The 21,920-nt window shown below is 60.5% G+C and overlaps 1 protein-coding gene across 3 annotated transcripts in view; it reads left to right on the forward strand.

Annotated features, from left to right (window-relative positions):
* The window catches only part of Hdlbp (high density lipoprotein binding protein), a 51,302-nt gene extending 37,407 nt beyond the window's left edge, over positions 1 to 13,895 (forward strand). For all 3 annotated transcript variants that reach the window (XM_076841657.2, XM_076841658.1, XM_076841656.1), the window contains exons 12-28: positions 1,322 to 1,461; positions 2,510 to 2,614; positions 2,805 to 2,918; positions 3,549 to 3,635; positions 3,740 to 3,871; positions 6,433 to 6,651; positions 8,230 to 8,451; positions 8,529 to 8,747; positions 9,180 to 9,318; positions 10,396 to 10,541; positions 11,089 to 11,193; positions 11,412 to 11,546; positions 12,213 to 12,356; positions 12,497 to 12,682; positions 12,962 to 13,078; positions 13,185 to 13,313; positions 13,428 to 13,895. In XM_076841657.2, coding sequence (XP_076697772.1) covers positions 1,322 to 1,461; positions 2,510 to 2,614; positions 2,805 to 2,918; positions 3,549 to 3,635; positions 3,740 to 3,871; positions 6,433 to 6,651; positions 8,230 to 8,451; positions 8,529 to 8,747; positions 9,180 to 9,318; positions 10,396 to 10,541; positions 11,089 to 11,193; positions 11,412 to 11,546; positions 12,213 to 12,356; positions 12,497 to 12,682; positions 12,962 to 13,078; positions 13,185 to 13,313; positions 13,428 to 13,514 — 2,426 coding nt within the window. In that variant the 3' untranslated portion in view covers positions 13,515 to 13,895. The remainder of the gene's footprint in view (positions 1 to 1,321; positions 1,462 to 2,509; positions 2,615 to 2,804; positions 2,919 to 3,548; positions 3,636 to 3,739; positions 3,872 to 6,432; positions 6,652 to 8,229; positions 8,452 to 8,528; positions 8,748 to 9,179; positions 9,319 to 10,395; positions 10,542 to 11,088; positions 11,194 to 11,411; positions 11,547 to 12,212; positions 12,357 to 12,496; positions 12,683 to 12,961; positions 13,079 to 13,184; positions 13,314 to 13,427) is intronic.
* Positions 13,896 to 21,920: the final 8,025 nt, after the last annotated feature.

Below are 21,920 nucleotides of genomic sequence, written 5' to 3' on the forward strand. Positions count from 1 at the left end.
CAATCCAAGATGGCCTCTGCAAGCCTTGTCCTGTGCTTGGGTCACTGCACCTGTCTGGGAGTGGCTCTGGGCCCCAGGCTTCACCTTGAGTGTGGAATGTGGGGTACACACACACCCTTCCTAGTTGGCAGAGGGTCCTTCCTGGGCCTGCTTGTGACTGACATCATGCAGCCTTTCTCCGTGGCGAACAGCTGGAAGGCTGCCTGCCACCCTGGGGCTTGGAGCTCGGCATCCTCTCTGTGTTCTGGGCCGTGTCTGTGATGGGGACGGCAGTCTCAGGTGCAAAGGGTCCTCGGGTGGTGTTCACCTCTCCACACCGCTTGTCCTGCGCACACCACAACCCCAGTTCTGAGGATTGCTCTTGGTTTTGGTTAAGAACTCCAGGGAGGTTCAGCAGTACAGTTCTGACGATGTTTCTGGTTTGTGCCACCTGGGAATTGCAGAAGCTCTGAGCACAGCATGGTCAAAGAATCGCCTCCATTCTGTCTTGTGATCTAATTCCAGACCCTCACTTTTTATTTTTCCATAATCTAAAATCTGCTGCCCACTTCTCTGTCCTGCTGCTCTTGACCCACACCCCCCCCCCCCAAAAAAAAAAAAGAGCCAGTTCTTCATTCCTGTCCCTCTCACAATTGCACAGCATGGGCCATCCATCCAGAGCCTTCTGGTCTCCCAGGAGCTCAGCTTCTCTTCACTGCACAGTGGGCAGGGCCTGCCTTGTTGCTTGGTGGTTTGGCTCCCCCAGAGTTGGGGACCTGCATCTCTAGTGAACACCATGTTCTGTCCAGAGTTGATGGCAGCAGGAGAGTGGCCATCCCAGTTGTTTTGTGAGGACAGCAAAGCACTCAGTGGGCTCTAAGCTGATGTGCAGTCTGAATGGGGTGGGGTCCCACCCCTGTGGTCAGTCGGCGAGCATTTCTGTCTTGAGCTAACGCATGTAATTTTTACTTGAACCATTAGTTGCAAATTTGCACTTTATTACCTCCTGGGATCTTGTAAATATTCTAAAGCCCCAGCCATACCCCAGACCAGCAAACCTCTAACTCCATGGTCCTGGCACATGTGAAGCCTCGGGGCAGTGCCAGCCTGTGGGTGATGCTGGGAGCTGGCTGCACTGGAAACCTTGCAGTCCAGCAAAGGTCATGGCCAGCTCCCAGCGCAGATGGTGGATGCTCTCGTGTTGGAGGCTGGTGGTCATTTTGGGTTAGTGGGAATAACTACTGAGGTTATTGAGGCTTGGCCTGTCCCTCCTTGCTGTCTGGTGTCTGTAGACCTTGGAGCTTCTGTATCCAAGCTGCCCCATCTTCTTTTGTGTCCCAAGTCAACAGAATCAAAGACCAGTACAAGGTGTCTGTGCGCATCCCTCCTGACAGCGAGAAGAGCAACCTAATCCGCATCGAGGGGGACCCTCAGGGCGTGCAGCAGGCCAAGCGGGAGCTGTTGGAGCTGGCCTCTCGCATGGTGAGTCCCTAGGAAAGCACAGGCCTGTGTCTGGCTGCCTGGGGTGGGGGGGGGGCGTTGCTAGGGTGTGTGGTCCTGGGTGGGAGTTGCCCCATCCTGTGTTGGACGCTTTCATGCTGCCAAAATCACCAGCATGTCTCCCTCAGCCCCAGCTGTGCTGGAGAAGCACAGGCGCACCCCAGGGCCCCAGGTGGCTCTCACTCAGGGTGCTGCCCAGAGGGTTTCCACCCACAGGCAGAAGTGCTGGGCTCTCCCACAGAGCACTCTGGCCTCCATGAGCCCAGTGCACACAGCCACACAGCAGCAGTCCTCAACTCAGCTGCACATGGAAGTCCTGGGGCCTCCAAGAGGCCAGAAAGCCAAACACTGCAGACATTCACCCCATGTGGGTAAATGAACTCGCCCGAGGACACGTGCAGAGCCTCACTTTGGAAGGCTTCTGTTTTCCGAGCTCTGTCTCCAGCTCAGTGTCCCTGCTTCTCCTCACCCTAGCCCTTCCCCAGGGCACCTTGCTCCAGCGTCTCCTTCCTACTCTGGACCACTCAGTTCTGTCATCGGGTGTCAGTCTGGTCCTGCCCCTGCCTGGACTTCATCTCCACTGGTGCCCTGCTGGCTCCCTCTGGTGTTTCCAGGAGGCTGGAGCCCTGGGGTTGGTTCCTTGGTCTGGGTAGGATGTGTCAGGCATCCTTCTCAGTCTCCTCCTGAGCTGCCCTGTGTTGGGAAGGGGTTGCCCCCAGGCATGCGGTGCCAACTTCCCTCTGCCTTGTGGAAGCAGGTGCCGGTGCCCCATTGCAGGGCCTTGCCCCTACCTCGGTAATTATACCTTCAAGAAAGTGACACTGCCAGGTGACTCAGAGTGTGACATGATTGGAGAGATGTGGCGTCCTGCAGCGGGCAGTCTCACGGCTGCTGCTCCAGGGTGCCCGGGGCGCCCCTCGCCCGCTGCTGGGCGCCAGATGGGCTATGCAGCAGAGCCCAGGACCCTGTGTCCACACTCACAGGCAGTTCTCGTATCACCAGGGGCTTCATCCGTGCTAACTGTTTTTAGGAAAACGAGCGTACCAAGGATCTAATCATTGAGCAGAGATTTCATCGCACAATCATTGGGCAGAAAGGTGAACGGATCCGTGAAATTCGTGACAAATTCCCAGAGGTAAAAGTTCCCCAGAGGCATTCCTCCCCCCCCCCCCCCCCCCGTGGTGCTGGGGGTCACCTGGGGGCTCACATGCTTGGGCAAGCACTCTGCCCCTGAGCTGCACCCCAGCTCTCCGGGAGTGCTCTCCTGCACCTAAGGAATGCTCAGGACCTCTGAACCCGCTCAGTCTCCTGATTGGTTGTTCCAGGTTATCATCAACTTCCCAGACCCAGCACAGAAAAGCGACATTGTCCAACTCAGAGGGCCCAAGAACGAGGTGGAAAAATGTACCAAGTACATGCAGAAGATGGTGGCCGACCTGGTAGGCCTTCTAGAGGCCTCCCTGTGAGGCAGGGCTGGACATGGCCTAGGGCGCCTGCCCCTCAGACTCCCGACTCTGCCCCTAAGTGCTCTGTGTGTGGGGGGGTCTGCACTCTTAGGGACCTGGACAGTGGGGTGGCACCTCCTTAATGCCTTCATGCTCAGACCACCAGTAACTTTGAGAACATCTTATGTGGAGTTGAAGTGGGAGAGGGCTCGGGGAGTGTGGAGGAGGGACTGATGGGAAAGCCATGACCTGGCGCTATCCACGGCTCCGGCCCTGGGAGGTGATCGTGAGGGGGTCTGAAAGGTACTGTGCACTGCTGCCTGGCTGCGGGTCCCCAGGAGCACTGGGGGCTGTGTGCTGCCCTGTTGTGGTGTCCAAGCACCTTCCTCACCCAGCCAGTACGATGGTTAGGGCCCCTGGACAGACCTGGTGGGTGCTAGTTGACCAACTGCAGGCTGCTGTAGACAGGGACTTCAGATCAGTTGGCTGTGACATGCCAGGTGGTTAGTGGCCAGACACTTTGTCTTCCTGTGAGGACAGATTCTGGTGCTCAGCTAGGCTGGGAGGAGAGCAGGCTCGGGCACATTTCTGCCCGGGGGGTCACTGCCATGTCCTGTGTTGCAGGTGGAGAACAGCTATTCGATTTCTGTTCCAATCTTCAAACAGTTTCACAAGAACATCATTGGGAAAGGTGGTGCAAACATCAAGAAGGTGACTGCTGTGGGAAGGCGGAGACAGGCCTCCCCTCCAGGCAGAGTGTGTAGTGCCCCTGTCTGGGAGGCCTGCAGTCTCTCAGCTTTGCCTCCCTCTCCTAGATCCGCGAGGAAAGCAACACCAAGATCGACCTTCCCGCGGAGAACAGCAATTCCGAGACCATCATCATCACAGGCAAGAGAGCCAACTGTGAGGCTGCCCGGAGCCGGATCCTGTCCATCCAGAAAGACCTGGTAACGGGGGCTCCTGGTGGGCCACACGCAGGGTGGTCAGGCCTGGTGGCCACTGCAGCTCTAAAACCAGGCATTGCTGGGCGAGTGGTCAGCAGTTCTGCCTCTTGTCTGTTGGGTGCTCATCACTTAGCCCCATAGCAGTGACCTTGGACCCAAACCCTGGTCCTCTTGAGCCCGTGAAAAGCATCATCGGAACAGGCCATACCGTGTTTTCTTCAGCTTCTTTTAAAAAAGCAGTGTACGATCACTCACAGGGTCGAGTTTGTCGGTTCTGACGTGCACTCCCAGGAAACCAGCACCACTTCAAGCCAGGGAAGGTAGCTGCCACCCAGGCATGGCCAGGGCCGGCCTGCAGCTGCAGTGGGCAGGTGTGCAGGCTCTGCGGTCTGCAGGGTGGCTCAGCGTCCCCCCGTGGTGGAGTGTCTCCTCTTGCCGTTGTGGTGGTGTCCACTGTAGCAGCCCCTCCCCTCCTTGTTCTGGTCTTGATGGGTTGTTTCATGCGTGCTGGCCGTCACTAGCACACAGCTTCCTGGGCCTCTGCTCTGCCTTTTCCTGCTTTCTGCCTCCGCCCCTCGTTGAGAACCTGACTGCAGGGCCCACTCGTCCCTCTTGACGGTGTCTGCACGTCTGCTGTCCACAACTTGCTTCGTCAGGGGAATCTCTGAGCTGTGGTTTGTCTGGTCAGTCTGATCCAGTGCCACGTCTTGCACATGGCGTCCTCCACATGCTTGACCAGAACATTAGACTGCGTTTCTAGATGCAGTAAAGCCCAGGTATTGTGGAGTCCATCATGCCTAGTGTGTTTGGGGTCAGTGTTGTGTGGCTGTGGCCCTGCCCACTCCCTTAACCTTCTCAGACCCTCGGGGCCTTGGCCCCCGACCTATCACTGCGAGGTGTCTCCTGTGTGGCTGGCTCTGAAGCTCTCTGCCCCTGCTCTCCATGGCACCCTGCCTTCCTGTCTCTCCTTCAGTCTTCTGTGCACAGGTTCCCAGTTCCCGTCCATTTTGTCCATCTGCGAATAGAACGGGTCCACCATGAGAGAACCAACGCAGGGGACCCCGTAGAGACACCACAGGCAGAGGCAGCTGTGGGGTCTGGCCCAGGGCAGCACTAGCCACATGCTAGCCTTCTGGGGCTGCGGCCCCACCTACTGCTCCCCCGGCTGTGTGCCTGCAGCTTCCTCGTCCTGTGTCCCCATGCCTCACCAGTTCCTTTTCTTTTAGGATTCTCTTTTCCCCGCTGCATTGGCACATTCAGGGTGGCTCTGGAGATCCAACCCGGGGTCCTCAGTGTGTGCCCTCTGTGACACAATGGGCCTCTGCCCCTGCCTGTATGGTCACGAGACCCCCCCACACTGTGCATCAATGACCTTTTGGTTTGACGGATTGTTCTTAAGAGATGTGGGTAATGTGTGCTTTCCCCAGCGGACACTGTTCCTGGAGCTCCCGGTCGCTTGTGCCTTCTGTTCCCTCTGGTGTGAACACTGACCCTTGTGTCCCCAGAGTGTGTCCAGTGCCTAGTCTTTCCCACATTTTTGCAAGGTGCCGTGTTGGGAGTGGGCTTCTGGGCCTGGTTCCTGTCAGGCTGCCGGCTGGCTCACGCCTGCTCCCTGTGTGGCGCATTCAGTCTGCCCAGGCGGCAAGCCTGTCCTCCAGGATCCCAGCTGATGAGTGTCCCTCTGGACATCAGTGGGTCTGACTCCAGAAGCTGAGTCTGAGTCTTGACGTCTTCTGTGTCCTCAGTGCCCAGCTCAGGCAGTCTTTTTTCAGGCTGCAAACCACAGACAGTGCAGGACACCTGCCTGGTGTCCGTGGCCTGCTGGTCCCGTCATCTCTGTTTCTGGGTTGTTTTCTGTTCTCTTTGTCATGGGTTCTTTTTGCCTGTTCCTTTGAAAGCTGGTGTGTTTTGCTGGGTATTTTGTATTCCTCTAAGTATTTTGAGCTGTAAGTCCTTCGGACAGTCTGCACCTTTGGGGACTCGTTCTTCAGTCTTGTTGGACCAAATCAGAGGCGAGCTTGGTCCATCCCCATCCTGCTTCCTAGAGCTGCACCTGGCCCAGGAAACCAAGGGCAGGGGTAGCTCGGTCCTGAGTGTGGGCCGTTGCCTGTTTCTCCCAGGACCTTTCCCTGCTCTGGTGTCCTCGGGGTCAGTGTGTGGGTGGCCACAGGGCCTCGGGTTCTCTCTGCTGCCCTCACTGGGCCATAGCAAGTGGGGACAGTCATGCAGCTCCCGTGTCTGCTTCCTGGTGGAGATGGTAGGCAGGCAGGGTCGCTCCAACTCTGTTGCTCCATGCTTGCTCCTCACCCCTCGGCACGTGGGATGCAGGTCATGTCACATGGCACTGAGTGTGTCCTGCTGCTGCACTGCCAGTGCTCGGTGTGGGCCTGTCCTTGTGCAGCCTCTCCCAGGCTGGCCTCGTCCTCCCTCCACAGTGCAGTGAGGCCTGCTGTCCCCCAGGCCGGCCCCGTCCTCCCTCCACACTGTGGTGAGGCCTGCTGTCCCCCAGGCTGGCCCCGTCCTCCCTCCACACTGTGGTGAGGCCTGCTGTCTGCCCGCTGCAGGCCAACATCGCCGAGGTGGAGGTCTCCATCCCTGCCAAGCTGCACAACTCGCTCATTGGCACCAAGGGCCGCCTGATCCGCGCCATCATGGAGGAGTGCGGGGGCGTGCACATCCACTTCCCTGTGGAGGGCTCCGGGAGCGACACGGTCATCATCAGGGGCCCCTCCTCTGACGTGGAGAAGGCCAGGAAGCAGCTCCTGCATCTGGCGGAGGAGAAGGTGAGCCACGTGTGTCCCCTCCCTGAGGAGCCAGCACCCTTTTTCCATGGCCTGTCGGGAAGCAGCTGCGCAGCCAGCCCTGGCTGAGGGCTGAGCCTGGCGCAGTGGCCACGCTGTAATCCCGGCACCCAGCAGGGCAGCAGGCTCCAGGCCAGCCTGAGCAACTCGGTGGCTCCTAGTCCCAAAGTGAAAAGTGCTGGGGGTGTGGCTCAGTGGTGAGAGCTCAGGTTCATCCCCAGTGCCACAGAGATTAGAGGGTGGAGCCACTGGGCTCAAGTCCCACAACTGCAAAAAGATAAAATAAAGATGTGTGTGTGCGCACGTTTCGTGAAGAGTCTTAAAGGGCTGCGTCTGTGGCTCCACTGTGCTGGACAGGGTGGGGTCCTGTTGGTCTGCTTGTGGAAGTCCACGCTGGCTTTTGAGGCCGTCCTGCCTTGCTGCTGGGCTGGGTCTGCCTCTGGGTCCCTGGCTCTTGGGCATGGCCTTTGTCTGAAGGGTGGCAGCTGCTTACAGTACTTGGATGACGGCCAGTCTCCCCTGCTGCGTTCTTCCTGCTGTGGCCCAGCCTCTGGTCCAGAGGGCCCCTGGGTCCTGATCACAGGGCCGTGCATCCCACTGCTCCTCCATGAGTCTGCTGAAGACACTGGTGTCTGAGAAGGGCACAGTAACTGTTTTTGCTGGGCCCTGGTTTTTTGGTTTGTTTTAACCTTTACCAGAATTTTAGGAAGGAATAACGAATTCTTCTATCAGATTTCCCCCATGGTGTCTTGTTGTTGTTGTTGTTTGGGGGAGAGGGGTTCTGGGGGTTGAACTCAAGGGCATTTGCTCATTGAGCCACATCCCCAGCCCTGTTTTGTGTTTTCTGTAGAGACAGGGTCTCACTGAGTTGCTTAGTGCCTCGCTTTTGCTTGAGGCTGGCTTTGAACTTGAGATCCTCCTGCCTCAGCCTTCCGAGCTGCTAGGATTCATGTTTTGTTTTTAATTGGTACGCTGTAGTTGTGCGTTCTCATGGGATCGTTGCTATGTGTTCGTACACGCTCACAGTGTAACAATAACTTGGCCACTTCTACTGCCCAGCACTGCCCTCCCTCCCAGCCTGGTTTCTTAGTGTCAGATGGGGCCTTGTTCTGCTGTGTAAGGTCTCTGGCTCTTTGCTCACTGTGCTCTTGGTGATAGTGGCTGAGTGGAGCTGGGCATGGCTGCTTTGCATAGGCCACGCAGCAGCCCTGAGTGCAGAAAGGTGGCCCTGGACCTGGGGCGATAGGGAAGCAGGGTTCTGTGGTGGGACTCTCCTGACGTGCACATCTGCTGTGTCCATGCGCCCAACCCAGGGCCTGCATGGGACCAGCACCTCCCACTGCACAGTACCACACCCAGCAGGTCCAGATCAGTCCTTGCTGGTAAGTGGGAAGACCAGGGTCCCAGTCTGCACCTGGCTGCCATCTTCCGATGGCTCTGCAGAAGACCATGAGTGCCATCCCTCTGAGTGTGTGTGCCGTTGAGGGGAGATGCTCCTGCTCACCAGCACCACGGCCAGTGTGGCAGTGGGGCTCACACACTGGGGGTTGGTTTCTGCAGCAAACAAAGAGCTTCACCGTGGACATCCGAGCCAAGCCAGAGTACCACAAGTTCCTCATTGGCAAGGGGGGCGGCAAAATCCGCAAGGTGCGTGACAGCACGGGTGCCCGCATCATCTTCCCAGCCGCTGAGGACAAGGACCAAGACCTGATCACTATCATAGGAAAGGAGGACGCTGTCCGGGAGGCACAGAGGGAGCTGGAGGCGCTGATCCAGAACCTGGTAGGGCACGGGCCTGTGTGTGGGGCTTGGTGCCACTGGGTGGGGCTTCACCTCCCCTTCCTCCCTCTCTGCACAAGGATAACGTGGTCGAGGATTCCATGCTGGTGGACCCCAAGCACCACCGCCACTTCGTCATCCGAAGAGGCCAGGTCCTGCGGGAGATCGCAGAGGAGTATGGTGGGGTGATGGTCAGCTTCCCGCGCTCTGGCACACAGAGTGACAAGGTCACCCTCAAAGGTGCCAAGGACTGTGTGGAGGCAGCCAAGAAGCGCATTCAGGAGATCATCGAGGACTTGGTGAGGCCCCAGAGGCTGTGGGCTGGTGCTCCGCCCGTCCCCCACTTCCCTGCCTGCCACTGGGAAGCAGATGGGAGGTGCAGCTGCAGCCAGGGCCGGGCATGCAGGAAGGTCTTCTGCCACCGGGAGGCCTCTGAGGGGAGGAGGGCACCAGGCGCGTCCCTGGAGAGCCACCCGAAGCACAGGCTTTGTTAAAGCCGCCTCTTGAGCTGTCCCTGTGCACCCACCCTGGAGGCAGTCCCCAGGGACCTTGTCTGTGGGACATCAGTTGTGGTGTACTCACGCTGCAGGGCCCATTTAGAGGGAGGATGGGCCCTGCTGCCCTGCCATGGGGTCACCTCGGAAGAGCAGGCGTGGGTGGCAGGGCATGCTGAGCGGAGCCCAAGGGCCAACCCCAGCTCTTCTGTCTCCGTGTGTTTGTGTCCACCTCAGGAAGCCCAGGTGACGGTGGAGTGCGCCATCCCCCAAAGGTTCCATCGATCTGTCATGGGCCCCAAAGGCTCCAGGATCCAGCAGATCACTCGGGATCACAATGTCCAGATCAAGTTCCCAGACAGAGAGGAGAACCCAGGTGGGTCCTGCAGTGCGACGGCTGCGGCCCATGGTGGCCACACAGGCTGGCGTGCACTTCCCTGGCGCCTCTGCCCTGCCCTTTGCTCAGTGCTGGTGGTGCTTGGACCCCAGCCGTGGAGTCCTGATCTGGAAGGTGGCCCGGGTCAGCCAGCGCTCGTCGGGGACAGGGCTTATGGGCAGCCGTGGGCAGCTGGGGTTTGCAGGGTCAGCCCTGGGATGTTGTCTGGGTTCAATTGTGTGTGGGCAGCCTCTTCCCCTGCTGCACAGCACAGTAGGCTGTGTCCCATCTGTCACCTGGTTGTGCTTGGGGGCCTGACAGTGGGAGGAGTGCCGCAGGCGCCTGTGCAAGGATGTGCACCCTCTTGTGGACTCGTCTTCATGGGCCCCGTTTGGCCTCAGGACCTTGCAGCCAACTGCGTTCACTCAGTGTCACTAGTTGACACCCACAGAGCCTGTCACATGCAGCCATTGCAATCCCCCACCTCGGGCTGCTTTGTGAAGGAAGCCAGCTGAATCCTGCTGCCTGTGTGTCCACAGTCACACCTGGACGGCCAGCTGCACAGACCCGTCCAGGTCACAGCCTGCGTCCTTGCCCACCCCTGCATCCACGGCAGCATTTCCACAGCAGGTGTCCCTTAGGTGGCTGTGGCGCTCACGGGTGTGAGGGGACAGGTGGTGTCTGGGCTGTGGCTTGCACACCTGGTCCCATCTGGTCTGTGTTCTGCGGACAGGCCCCGTGCTCCTGGCCTCCCCCTGCCTGTTCAGAGGCAGCTGACTGGACCAGCTGTGTGGCCTGTGCTCAGCTGCACACGCAGGGCTGCTCATACTCTCACACACTGCGAGCCTCGTCCACTCCTGAGTGTCTCTCAGCCCAGGCTTAGGTGAGGAGGGGACATGCAGAGCCCAGGTCTCCTGTGCCACCAGCCTCACAGCCCCTGGGAGACTGCCGTCTGCCCTCCCTGCCCAGACCTCGGCCTGGAAAACGGACGGACCTTCCCTCCCTTTCCCACACTCACATAGCAGGCGCTTGACAAATAGCAGTGACAAGCAGAGGTGACACCTCTTCTCTCCCCAGTCCCCAGCACAGAGCCAACTGTCCAGGAGAACGGTGAGGAGGCTGGGGAAGGCAGAGAGGCTGAGCCTGGCTCTCCACGGAGGTGCGACATCATCGTCATCTCTGGCCGAAAAGAGAGGTGTGAGGCAGCCAAGGAGGCACTGGAGGTGCGTGGCCTCCCAGGGGCTGGGCAGCTGCCCTGGTGACCACGGGCAGTGGGTTTCTTCACTGTGGCCCTGAGGTGTAAGCACAGGGCCCCGGCGTCACGGAAGGAGCAGCCATCTCAGGCTCGTTGGGACCGTGAGTGGTTGTGGCGTTGGATATTTATTGAGCGCCACCCACGCTGGTCCTGGTGTGAGCACTGTGACACCGCGGTGTATCTCCTCAGAAGGACAGACTCCAGCTGTAGCGCTCGCCTGCAGAGGTGGTGGGCGCAGGGCAGTAGCTGTCAGACCCGAGTGGGGCCGGGCAGGCAGCCAGCCGTCAGGAGCGTCCCGCAGGGACCTCAGATGTGTAGGAGCTGGGCTTCGAGGCTGCATGCCCCTCCCTGGGGGCCTCAGGCCTGCTCTTCAGGAGGGCACTGCCAAGGCCGAGCCTGTCCTGTTCCTGCTTTCCATGGGTCAAGGTCTGGTTAGCTTTATCAGGGCACAGGGAGGAGGGACAGGGCCCTGAGCTCAGGCCCTCTGCTCTAGGCCGACTTTGCCCTTCCCACAGGCTCTGGTTCCTGTCACCATCGAGGTGGAGGTGCCCTTTGACCTTCACCGTTACATCATCGGGCAGAAGGGAAGCGGGATCCGCAAGATGATGGACGAGTTTGAGGTAGAGTTCCTTCCAGGTGGGCTGCGCACCACAGCTCCCTGGGGACGTGCAGGGGATGTGCCCACGGCTCCAAAGTGCCGCCATCCCTTGGCATCACCTTCTTCTGCTCTAACCTCCCTCCTGCCCTCCCTCTGGACCCCCAGCCTGGGCTTGTGACCTGGGGCCAGGTGACACCTGCTGCCTGGCCCCAGACATCATTCCTGCTCCCAACGATTCAGGTGAACATTCACGTCCCAGCTCCTGAGCGGCAGTCTGACGTCATTGCCATCACCGGTCTCGCTGCTAATCTGGACCGAGCCAAGGCCGGGCTGCTAGAGCGTGTGAAGGAGCTGCAGGCTGAGCAGGAGGACCGGGTGAGTGGGGCCGGGCAGGACGCACCCCCAAGGGACCTGGACCAGAGAGCCCTGCGGGAGGAGCCAAGGGCCGGGCAGTCTTCCCCTTTAGACGACAAGAGTTGGACAGTTGCATTGATTTGTAATCCAGAGAAACACTGTGGTGCCTCAGGCCCTGTAGGAAAAGTGGCCAGCAAGCCAGGACTCCCTGCTGTGCAGTGGGGCAAGACTCCTCTTCGCCCCCGGCACAGTGCCACATGCAGGGTCTGAGCGCCACCTGCATGGGAGAGGGTGGTCGGGGGCCTGGAGCAGATGCCACTGTGGGACAGGGACCACCACAGGGACGGTTGCCTGCTCACAGGTCTGTCGCCTGTTCAGCCGGGGACTGTGCTCAGGGCAGCCCAAGCTCCCGGGCCCTCTGTCCTAGACGTTGCGGCTGCCTCTTCCTCGGCGTCTCCTTGAAAGTCCAGTGCATCTTTTCACATCAGCCCTCAGAGCCCGGCGGGCCGGCCCGGGAGAGTACTGAGCAAGGGTGCCAACCCCAGGCACCTCGGCTTTCTCAGAGCGGCCAGCGTCTCTCTGCTCGCTCTCAGCTGTTGGTGGGGGTCAGGCCTGGAGCACTGGACAGAGGCCACTGTCGCCAGGTGCGTGTGGCTGAACTGCCTCTGCCTCACTCTTTCTTTCTAGGCTCTACGGAGTTTCAAGCTGAGCGTCACTGTAGACCCCAAATACCATCCCAAAATCATCGGAAGAAAGGGGGCAGTGATCACCCAGATCCGGCTGGAGCACGACGTGAACATCCAGTTTCCGGACAAGGACGATGGCAGCCAGGTGAGCGTGAGCAGGTGCTGGGCTCGGGGGCTTCCCTGACCTTGGCGTGGCCCTGGAAGCAGTAGCCAGACACGCTCCACCAGGTGCCCATCTGGGGTCAGCAGGATGCCCCCTTCTCTGACCGCCTTCTCCTCTTTCAGCCCCAGGACCAAATCACCATCACAGGGTACGAGAAGAACACAGAAGCCGCCCGCAACGCCATCCTGAAGATCGTGGGTGAGCTTGAGCAGATGGTCTCTGAAGACGTCCCGCTGGACCACCGTGTCCACGCCCGCATCATCGGCGCCCGAGGCAAAGCCATCCGAAAAATCATGGATGAATTCAAGGTGAGTCCCCGGAGTGGCCAGAAGCCCGGGAATGAGAAAGTGCACATCCTCCTTGGATGCCCGTGGCCACCGACTCCTGCGCCCCACAGGGCAGGGCGCCTCAGGCTGGCGAGCCAAGTGGTGTGTTTCTCCAGCATGGTGTCTCGGGGACCCGTGCCCCTGAGCCCCATACAGGGGAGGGAAGAGCACCAGGGGCAGGGGCTGCACCGTCACCAGTTCAGAGGACACTCCTGGAAACGGGCCTCCCTCGGCCCCTGGGCTGACATGTGCTCCTTCCAGGTGGACATCCGCTTCCCACAGACTGGAGCCCCAGACCCCAACTGTGTCACTGTGACAGGGCTCCCGGAGAACGTGGAGGAGGCCATCGATCACATCCTCAACCTGGAGGAGGAATACGTGAGTCGGGACCTGGGGAGGCAGCCAGGGCAGCTCTGCGGCAGTGGTCCTCAGATGCTGCTGGCCTGGACTGATGCCTGATAAGACGCCCCTCCCTGTCCCACAGCTGGCCGATGTGGTGGACAGTGAGGCTCTGCAGGGCTACCTGAAGCCCCCCGTGCACGAGGAGTCCAAGGCCCCCTCCAAAGGCTTTGTGGTGCGGGATGCGCCCTGGACTGCCAGCAGCAGCGAGAAGGTCAGCGGCCTCTCTCCCTCTGCTCCATGGCCCTGGGGCGGGGCAGGGGAGATGGGCTGGAGGCCATGTGGGTGCCGTTGGACCCCAGGCTGAGGCTGCTTCTCCTCTCCACAGGCTCCTGATATGAGCAGCTCTGAGGAGTTCCCCAGCTTTGGGGCTCAGGTGGCCCCCAAGACCCTCCCTTGGGGCCCCAAACGGTAATGGTCCACAGCAGCACCTGCAGCTGCTGAGCAGACCCGCCACAGTGTGTCTCGGCTGACCCAGCGGCTGGGCCCCGATTGCTGACCCCCCCTCCCGAGGTCTCGCAGTGAAGCCTGACGACCGGCCCTGTCACCACCTCCCCAGGCCTGGTCGTCACCCAGCGGGCTCAGGGGCTGCCCCTGGGTGGTGCCCAGGACAGGTGCCACCATGTTGAACACTAAGCAGAGGTCATTGCGCATTTGTGGTTAAGACTCCAGCTTCCTGGTCACCCAGCATGCAGTCAGCACTGACCTTCACCAGAGCTCCACAGCAGCGGCTCGGAGTCGACTTCCTGTGTCATGACCTCAGGAAATAAATTTCCTTGACTTTATAAAAGCCAAACGTTTGCCCTCTTCCTTTCCCACCTCCCCTGCCCACTGCCTGTCACCCGGACCCTCCTTTTGGTGGACTGCAGCTGGCCTCTGGCTGAACAGTCTGCTCAGCACAGGGAGCAGGTGGGAGGAGTGCTGGCTTAGACAGCGGGAGGCCGGGGGCAGCCTGGGCCCTACGCCGCACCCGTGAGCCTGCTTCAGGTGCGGCAGTACCAGGGCTCCTGGCGCCTCCTGGGCCCCACAGTCTGTGGGTGAGCCTAGAGGTGAAGCCTTGTGAGTGTGTGCCCCTGGGTCCTGTGGCTGTCACCATGGCCTAGTGGGCTGTGGCTCGCATCCAGTGGAGATGGGAGCTTGACACTCCGCTCCCCGGCCCGCGTCTCAGCAGCCTTCTTTCTACCTCAGCTGGTGTGTAGGGGTCTTGAGCAGGAGCCCGGCTGCGGAGCTGGGGACCTCCAGGGGGCGCTGTTCCTGCGGTGGAACTGCCCCCAGGGCCCAGGTTCCCAGTCCTGGGGCAGGTTTCGCTGTAGCTGGGCCAAGGAGTAAAGCAGGAGGACCGCAGGACTGGGTGCTGAGAGCCGCTGGCCGAGGAGAGCCTGGGCGTGACAGGGCCTCAGCTGGCCAGGCTGAAGGGCCCTCAGGAGGGAAGGTGTCCCGGGCAGCAGCATCCGGCCCAGCCACCCTGTGCCCCTTCAGGCCCTCTCACTCCAGTCACTCAGGCTTGGCCATCTTTAACCCCAAGCTCCGGGACTGCCCAGAGCCGCGTCTCCCAGGTCTGCCTGTGGCTCCAGGAGCCCAAGCCGCCTCGCGTGCCGTTGACAGGCCAGACCCAGACAGGGAAGGCCTCTGCTTCTCCAGAGGCCAGTGGCCCTCGGTGGGTTGGGATGACCATGGGGAAGGAGGCAGGGGCGAGGAGGCCTTGCAGGGAGGGCTGGGGCGCTTTCCTGTGGAGCCCTTGGCTTCCCGGCCCCCCACACCACCTCTGGCCTGCCCTGTGCTCTTGCTTCTTTCCTGCCACGCCCTCCTGCAGGGCCCAGCCCTCCTCCCCCTGGAGACAGCCCTGTCCTCACAGGGCGAGCCCGGCATCTCCGTGTTGCTGAGTCCCGTCGACCCAGGTCCTCGAGCTGCTCAGGGTCCCGCACCCCTCTCCCTTGGTTGTCATAAAGACTGAGATGACTGTACCCATGCCATGGGAGGCCCTTCCTGCGGCTGAATGTCTTCCTGTCCCGTCTCTGTAGCTGCGTTCATCCCTCGGCCTTAACTTTTGCCATTTGGAAATTATATGCGAACACCTGTAAAGGCTCGTGAATATGGATGACACTGGAATTTTATAGATTCTAAAATAAAAGCCGGAATCAGATGCATTGCATGTTCTCGTTACTGTGGTGGGTGGCAACATGCAGGGTGGTCCCAGTCTTCTGTGGTCCTCCCAGCGAATCCCAGCACTGTCCCCACCTCTCCAGAGCCACAGTGGGGGAGCCGACGCTGCCCGCATCCCACCCAGCTGCATCCGTAGCTCAGGGTGCTGCCTGCCTTCTCTGCACTCCCAGCAGGGCCCCCAGCACCCAGGCACCAGGGGGCCCAGCGCGAGGGTGGAGCAGGGAGGTCGCTCCAGCCCCCACATGGTGGGTGAGTCTGTGAGGAGCCAGTGGCACCCCTGCTGCCAAGAGGACAGGCTCCCAACTGTGACAAGGACCTAGGGACCCAGTGGTCCCACTCCTAAGCTCACTCCCTGAGCTGGGCCCACACTGTGTGACCAGTGAGGCAGCCCAGTGCCTGGCCACCAAGACATCCACACCCCAGGAGGCTGCCGTAGATGAGGGGCCACCACATCCCTGGCCCCGCAGCCCCCATGGTGGGTGGGAGAGCCGGGGTTCCAGGCTCTCGTAGGCCCTGGCCCACCCCGTGCCGGTCCCGACAGTGCGTCCACACGAGAGCCCCGTCGGGGACGGCAAGCTCCTGGCGTTCCTCTAAGTCTGCCTAAGATCTGAGCTTAAGATGGCCATGACCAAAAGAAGCACCCAGCCGGTCGCAGGGCCACACCTGTGGTCCCAGAAACTCAGGAGGCTGAGGCAGGCGGGTGCTGAGTTAAAGGCCAGCCTCAGTGACCCTAGTGAGACCCTGTCTCAAATAAAAAGGGTGGGGGTATGGCCTCGCGATGGAGTGCCCCTAGGTTCCACCCTCAGCGCTGAAGCAGAAAAGCAGGTCAGCCGGAGCCTGGTGCTGGCTGGTTCTCCACGCCTCCTGGCACCCGCGCCCCCAGCCCCCCGGCGGAGGTGAAGAGGCGGGTGGACAACTGGCAGCTCACTGCTCAGCACAGGGCCCTGGTCTGAGGCCAAGGGTCGCCATGGCTGAATGACACGTGGCTGAGGACCTTGTGTGTGAAGAAGCATTTCCCAGGGGGACGCATGGCCAGGTCCCCGGACACCCCAGTCCCACTCAGTGCCCTCCCGGAATCAGTCAAGATGGGCACGTGTCCACGGGTGTTTATTCAGTACCATCTGTCATGGCAGAAGGAGAGACCTCAATGGCGAGTGGACAGAGTTAGGAAATGCGGGCATCAAGCAGCTGGCCGAGTTGGCAGAGGGCAAGCAGCTCGAGGTCAGAACTGTCCGGGGAAGCCACCCCATGGATGAGCGGGAAAGGTCTGCGGAGACCGCTGAGCACCACAGGACGCACTTCTTCCAGTGTTCTGGCCAGGGGCTTGTGAGGGGCAGCAGAGGGGCAACCCGAAGGCCACCCCTGCAGCTGCAGGCGGCTGGCCTCAGGGACCCTGAGGGGTGTCCAGCGGGGTCCATGACCTGGGGGACAGGAAGCGAGTTGTCTCCCTGGCGTGGTTAGAGCCCAGGACAGTCGCGGTGTCCTGCTCACCACACCCAGGCCCATCAGGGAGAGGCAGCCAGGGTCCCCCCTCAGGCGAAGGGGCAGGCTGTGGATGGACAAGCTGTGGGATGCACAGGCTGTGGGATGGACAGGCTGTGGGATGGACAGGCTGTGGGATGGACAGGCTGGGTGGAAGCGTTCACCCCACACTCTGCCAGTGCCTGCTCAGCCAAGTAATGCTCGTTTCACCTTGAGCTCCACCGGCTCTGGGATGTTCGAGACATGGCCAACGCAGGACACCATGTGCTGGGAGGAGAAGGTCCAACCCAAGCCCTTGGCAGAGCAAATGCCCAGAGCAGCCTGCAGGGCGCAGGAGGCCTGGGCTCCAGCACCTGCTCCCCAGGCACAGTCCACAACCATGGAGCCCACCCGGGGGTGCATGGCCCACGAGCTCCCAGGGGACAGAGGCCAGCAGGAGGGTGGAGGTGCAGGGAGCTCTGGAGGACCAAGAGGATGGAGTGGAGTCTCCTGGCCACACCGTCCACGCACAGGCCCGGACTAGGCAGAGCATGGCAGGGACCTGGGCTGGTGGGGTGACAGTGCTACTGGCAGGCCCCTTGGCTACCTCCAACACGTGACAAAGGCCAGGAGGATGGCCAGAAGGTTCCAGTAGGTCTGTGAATAGTGTCCATCATGGTGTGCCTGCAGGAGACGGGGGCCTCTCTGTGCGCAGGACCAGGCAGCAGGTGCCTCTGCAGTGGACTTCTCACCCCCCTGCCCCTGCCCATCCCGCTGGCTCTTCAGGGTGCCTGAAGTGGGGGGTCCCAAAAGCAGAGCCACTGCGCGTCCTGCCCCACGCTGGACTACACATGGCTTGCCGGTCACCTGGCCACCCACCAAGTCCGGCCTCTGTCTGGCATCAGCCTGCTCGCACCAGGGGACGCGAGGCCCCAGCCTCAACAGGACTTCAGTCCTGTTGCTCAGGTGGAGCTGAGCAGCCGAGCACACACCCCCAGCTGCTCAGGAAAAGCTGCCTCAGCCTCCAGGCTGCAGAGGACCGGCTCCTCGCGGACATCCTCCTGGACGGGCCAGGTGATGAAGACGCGGCCGTCCCTGCGGTGACATGAGTGCTCACGTGCACTCCACATAGAGCATTACCAAGGAAAAGGGAAAAATACATTTTTTTTTTTTTTTTTGCAGGTACCAGGGCCCCAAGCATGCCAGGCAGGTGCTCCACCACGGAGTCACATCCCTCTTTTTATTTTTATTTTTTTCATTTTGAAACAGGGTCTTGATAAATTGTTTAGGGTCTCACTAAGTTGCTGAGGCTGGCCTCAAACTTATAATCCTCCTGCCTCAACCTCCTGAGCACTAAGATTACAGAAATCTTCAAAACTAAAATGTATCCTTGAAAACAAACCCTTTAATGAGTGGAGTTTTAAATGGCCAAACGTCATGCACAGCAGCAGGAACTGGAAATACATGGCAGGCCACTGCACGCGGCCCAGCCTGCCAGAAAGGGTTCTCGTGGGAAGAGGCCCAGGAGGCCCAGGAGAGCTGAGGAAGCCTCAGTCGGATCAACAGCACCTTCTGAATCTCTCTGGGAAACAAACCCTCCTTGACACCTGTTACTGAAACCAACTGTGGAAGATGGAGAGGGAGTCTAGGATGCATCTAAGAAAACTCAGGTGACAAAAGAAGGGTATTCCCCAAGACCTGAGGAAAAGCAGCTTTGAACTAGAAACTTGAAAGGCAAGAACACAGACTATGTCCACGACATAGGAACCAAGAGTCTTCCCACCACACACCTCCCCGAAGGTAGCACTGGAAAGAAGCCCGGGCCTCGGCCTGCCAGGTTCCTCTCACCTCGGCCTCCAGAGGGAAGGTACGGGGAACAAGGCAGCCACGACCGGTCAGCACCAACGGCCTGACTGACAGATGGCTGAGAACGTTCACTGTGGGCTTGTGGTTTAAAGAAAAGCTACACTTTTGCCACGATGATAAGAAGGTGTGACTAGTGCACACAACCCAGAAGGCTTGTCATGCACAGCAAGAGGAAACAACTGAGTCCACCCAGTCTCCTGTGCACACTGGGGTACGGCTCAGTTGGTAGAGCATTTGCCTTGCATGCACAAGGTCCTGGGTTTCATCCCCAGCACCACAAAAAATAAATAAATAAAATGTGCACCCTGGGCCAGATGCAGTGGTGCACACCTGTAATCCCAGCAGCTCAGGAGGCTGAGGCAGGAGGATCAAAAGTTCAAAGCCAGCCTCAGCAACAGCAAAACACTAAGCATCTGAGTGAGACTCTGTCTCTAAATAAAATACAAAACAGGGCTGGGGATGTGGCTTAGCGGTTGAGTGCCCCTGAATGCAATCCCCAGTACCCCCAAAAAACGTGGGCATGGGCTGTGGCTCCGCGGTATAGCGCTTGCCTTGCACACGTGAGGCACTGGGTTTGATCCTCAGCACCACATTTAAAAAAACATGGTATTGTGCCCATCTACAACTAAAAATATATATATTATATAAAAAAAAAAAAAAATGTGGGTGCGGTGGTGTGATCCCAAGGAGGAGCCTGAGGCAGGAGGATCATGAGTTCAAAGCCAGCCTCAGCAATTTAGCCAGGCCCAAAGTAACTTAGTCAGACTCTGTCTCAGAAAAGGAGTGGGGGGACAGGGGATGTGCCGTGGGTTCAATCCCCCATACCAAAGTCAATCGTCCGTCCGTCAGTCTAGGGGTACAGCTCAGGGGTAGAGCACCCCAGGCTCCAGCAAACCTGAGGGCCACCATCCTGGAGAGCTTTAACCTGCCTCCGGGCCGCTGGGTGGAGGTCGGGTAGGACGGAATCATCCTGCACCCCTCCCACCTCCGCCCAAGGCTGGCGGAAGCCCCCTGGGCTGCAGGAGGAGGAAGGCCCGCCAGCCGCAGAGGCTGTACCTGAAAATGGGCAGCAGCCGCGCGGACTTGCACATGGAGCGGTGCGAGTCCGAGTCCTGCTGCTGGCCTCTGCTGCCAGCCGTGGTGTCCTCTGCCAGGGGGTCGCTGTCCCTGGCCTCAGCAGCATGCAGAGGCCGGCGGGTCGCAGCACAGGGCAGGGCGGCCAGGCCTAGAGCTCATGGGGCTGCCTTGGGGACGTGGCCCGGCTACGTGGTACCCGGTGGGCAGGGGACGCAGGCCAAGCTGGCAGCTGGCCGAGCGCAGGTGCGGGAAACCGGAGCGCCGTGGGCAGGCAGGGGTGTTCCCGGGGCCTCCTGCGGGGGCTGGCCAAGGATTCGGGGGGCCGCGTCGCCAGGGTCGCAGCGGCGGGTGGGCTTCCCTGATGTCTTGGCGGTGGTCGCCGGCGCCGGTGGAGATCCGCCTGGAGGCCGCGAGTTGGTGTGGCCACATGCCCAGGGCGTCGGCGGCGTCGGGTTCCCCATCCTGGCGGTCATCACGCACCTGGCGGTGGTCAGCAACGTGAGCGCGGGTCGGCCAGGGGTGAGGACCAGGGCGCGGCGCTACTTCCAGGGGACACGCGGCCTAATGGACTTCACGCGCCCCGCCCACCTCCTCCACACGCACAGGACCGGAGAGGGCAGGGCCCGAGTGGACAGGGGACGGGAGGGGACTTTGGGGCTGGGGATAGAGTTGACAGCGGGCAGGGCGGCGGCAGGTGGGAGGGGCGGTACGGCAGGTGGGGAGCGGGAGAGGGCAGGGCCCGAGTGGACAGGGGACGGGTCGGGAGGGGACTGATGGACAGGGGACAGAGCGGGAGGCAGGCAGGAATGGAGTGAACGGGGGACAGGAGGTGACGACTGGGCAGGGGGCGGACTGGACGGGAACAGGAGGGGACGGCGGGCAGGGACGGAGCTGGAGGCAGGCAGGGATAGCGGGGCTGTGGAGATGGGGCAGTGGGCAGAAGGGGCAGGTGGGGGTGTGCTGGACGGCTGGTCCTCTCCTCCTGGTAAAGGTAGGTGCTGGTTTGGGGCCACGCCCTGTGGCCCCTGGCTTTGCCCTGCCCTGTGATTGCGGAATTCTTCCCTTTGCAACTCTCTCCTAGGTCCTGGTCTCTGAGACCTTGGCTCCTTACGGCTTCCTAGTAGCAGCGGCTAGCTGGAGCTCCCTGGCCTGGGCCCTCCCCTGGACCCTGGGCAGCTCGGCTTGGGGCTTACCTGGCCTGTGCTGAGCGCCCGCCAGACTCGCACACAAGGCCGGCCTGTGGGGCTCTTTCCGGGGTGTCCCTCCCCCCTGGAGGCTTCCGCGGGACCTGGCTGGTGAAGTGTGTTTCCCATTCACTTCCCGTGAGCTGGACGAACCCCTGGTTCTGTCTCTGAGTGAGGGTCTGCATGTGCTCACTAGATCAGGCCTCTTGATTCTGTCGTCTGGTTTCCGTCCTACCCGGCCTCCACCCAGCGGCCCCCGGAGGCAGGTTAAAGCTCTGCAGGATGGTGGTCCTCAGGTTTGCTGGAGCCTGGGGTGCTGTACCCCTGAGCTGCCTCCCGAGACTGACGGACAGACTGATTGATCTCGGTATGGGGGGTTGAACCCAGGGGCACATCCCCAGTCCCCCCACCCAGAGCCAGCTCCTGGCCTCTCTGCAAGCCCAGGAGAATCCATGTCCTCCAGGGGCTCACAAAGGCCGGAGCTGGGACACAGCTGTGCACTGATGACAGGGTCCCGGGAAAGCAGGCACCGTGGGGGACATGTGGACTTTGTGACACCTGGGAGCAGCTTGTGTGTCGGTGTGTGGCTCCGTCACACACAGGGCTCTGTGTGTCGGTGTCACCTACGTGAGGCACCTGTGTGTGATGGCTTCTTGGCTGTGGCTGGTCCCTGACTCCAGGTAAGGCCAGAGAGGTCACAGAGCTCCCCCCGGTTCTGCTCCACAGGATGGCGGAGCCGGAGCACAGGCAGGGCAGGAACTGGCTCAGGTGCAGCTGGGACTGGAACCCAGGAGGCGACCACTTCACCCTGACTCTCTGGCCCCAGCCCACCCGGCCCTTTCCCTGTGCCTGGGCCTGCCTGCAGGTGCTGAGGTGCAGCCAGACGGGCACTCAGGGCAGAGGGGGCTCATTTCCAGGCTGTCTTCACGGCCACGGCAGCGCCTTGCCCCTTTCTTGCCACTGCCCTCTCCAGGCCCACCACTTCTTTAAGAAACGGGTTTCTTAATCCATGAAATATCCATTTTGAAAAAACTTTTTTGAAATTTCAGCTCTACCTGAAGTAAAGCAAG

This window comes from Callospermophilus lateralis, chromosome 9, assembly GCF_048772815.1.
Source record: "Callospermophilus lateralis isolate mCalLat2 chromosome 9, mCalLat2.hap1, whole genome shotgun sequence".
In the NCBI taxonomy this organism is placed as follows: Eukaryota; Metazoa; Chordata; class Mammalia; order Rodentia; family Sciuridae; genus Callospermophilus; species Callospermophilus lateralis.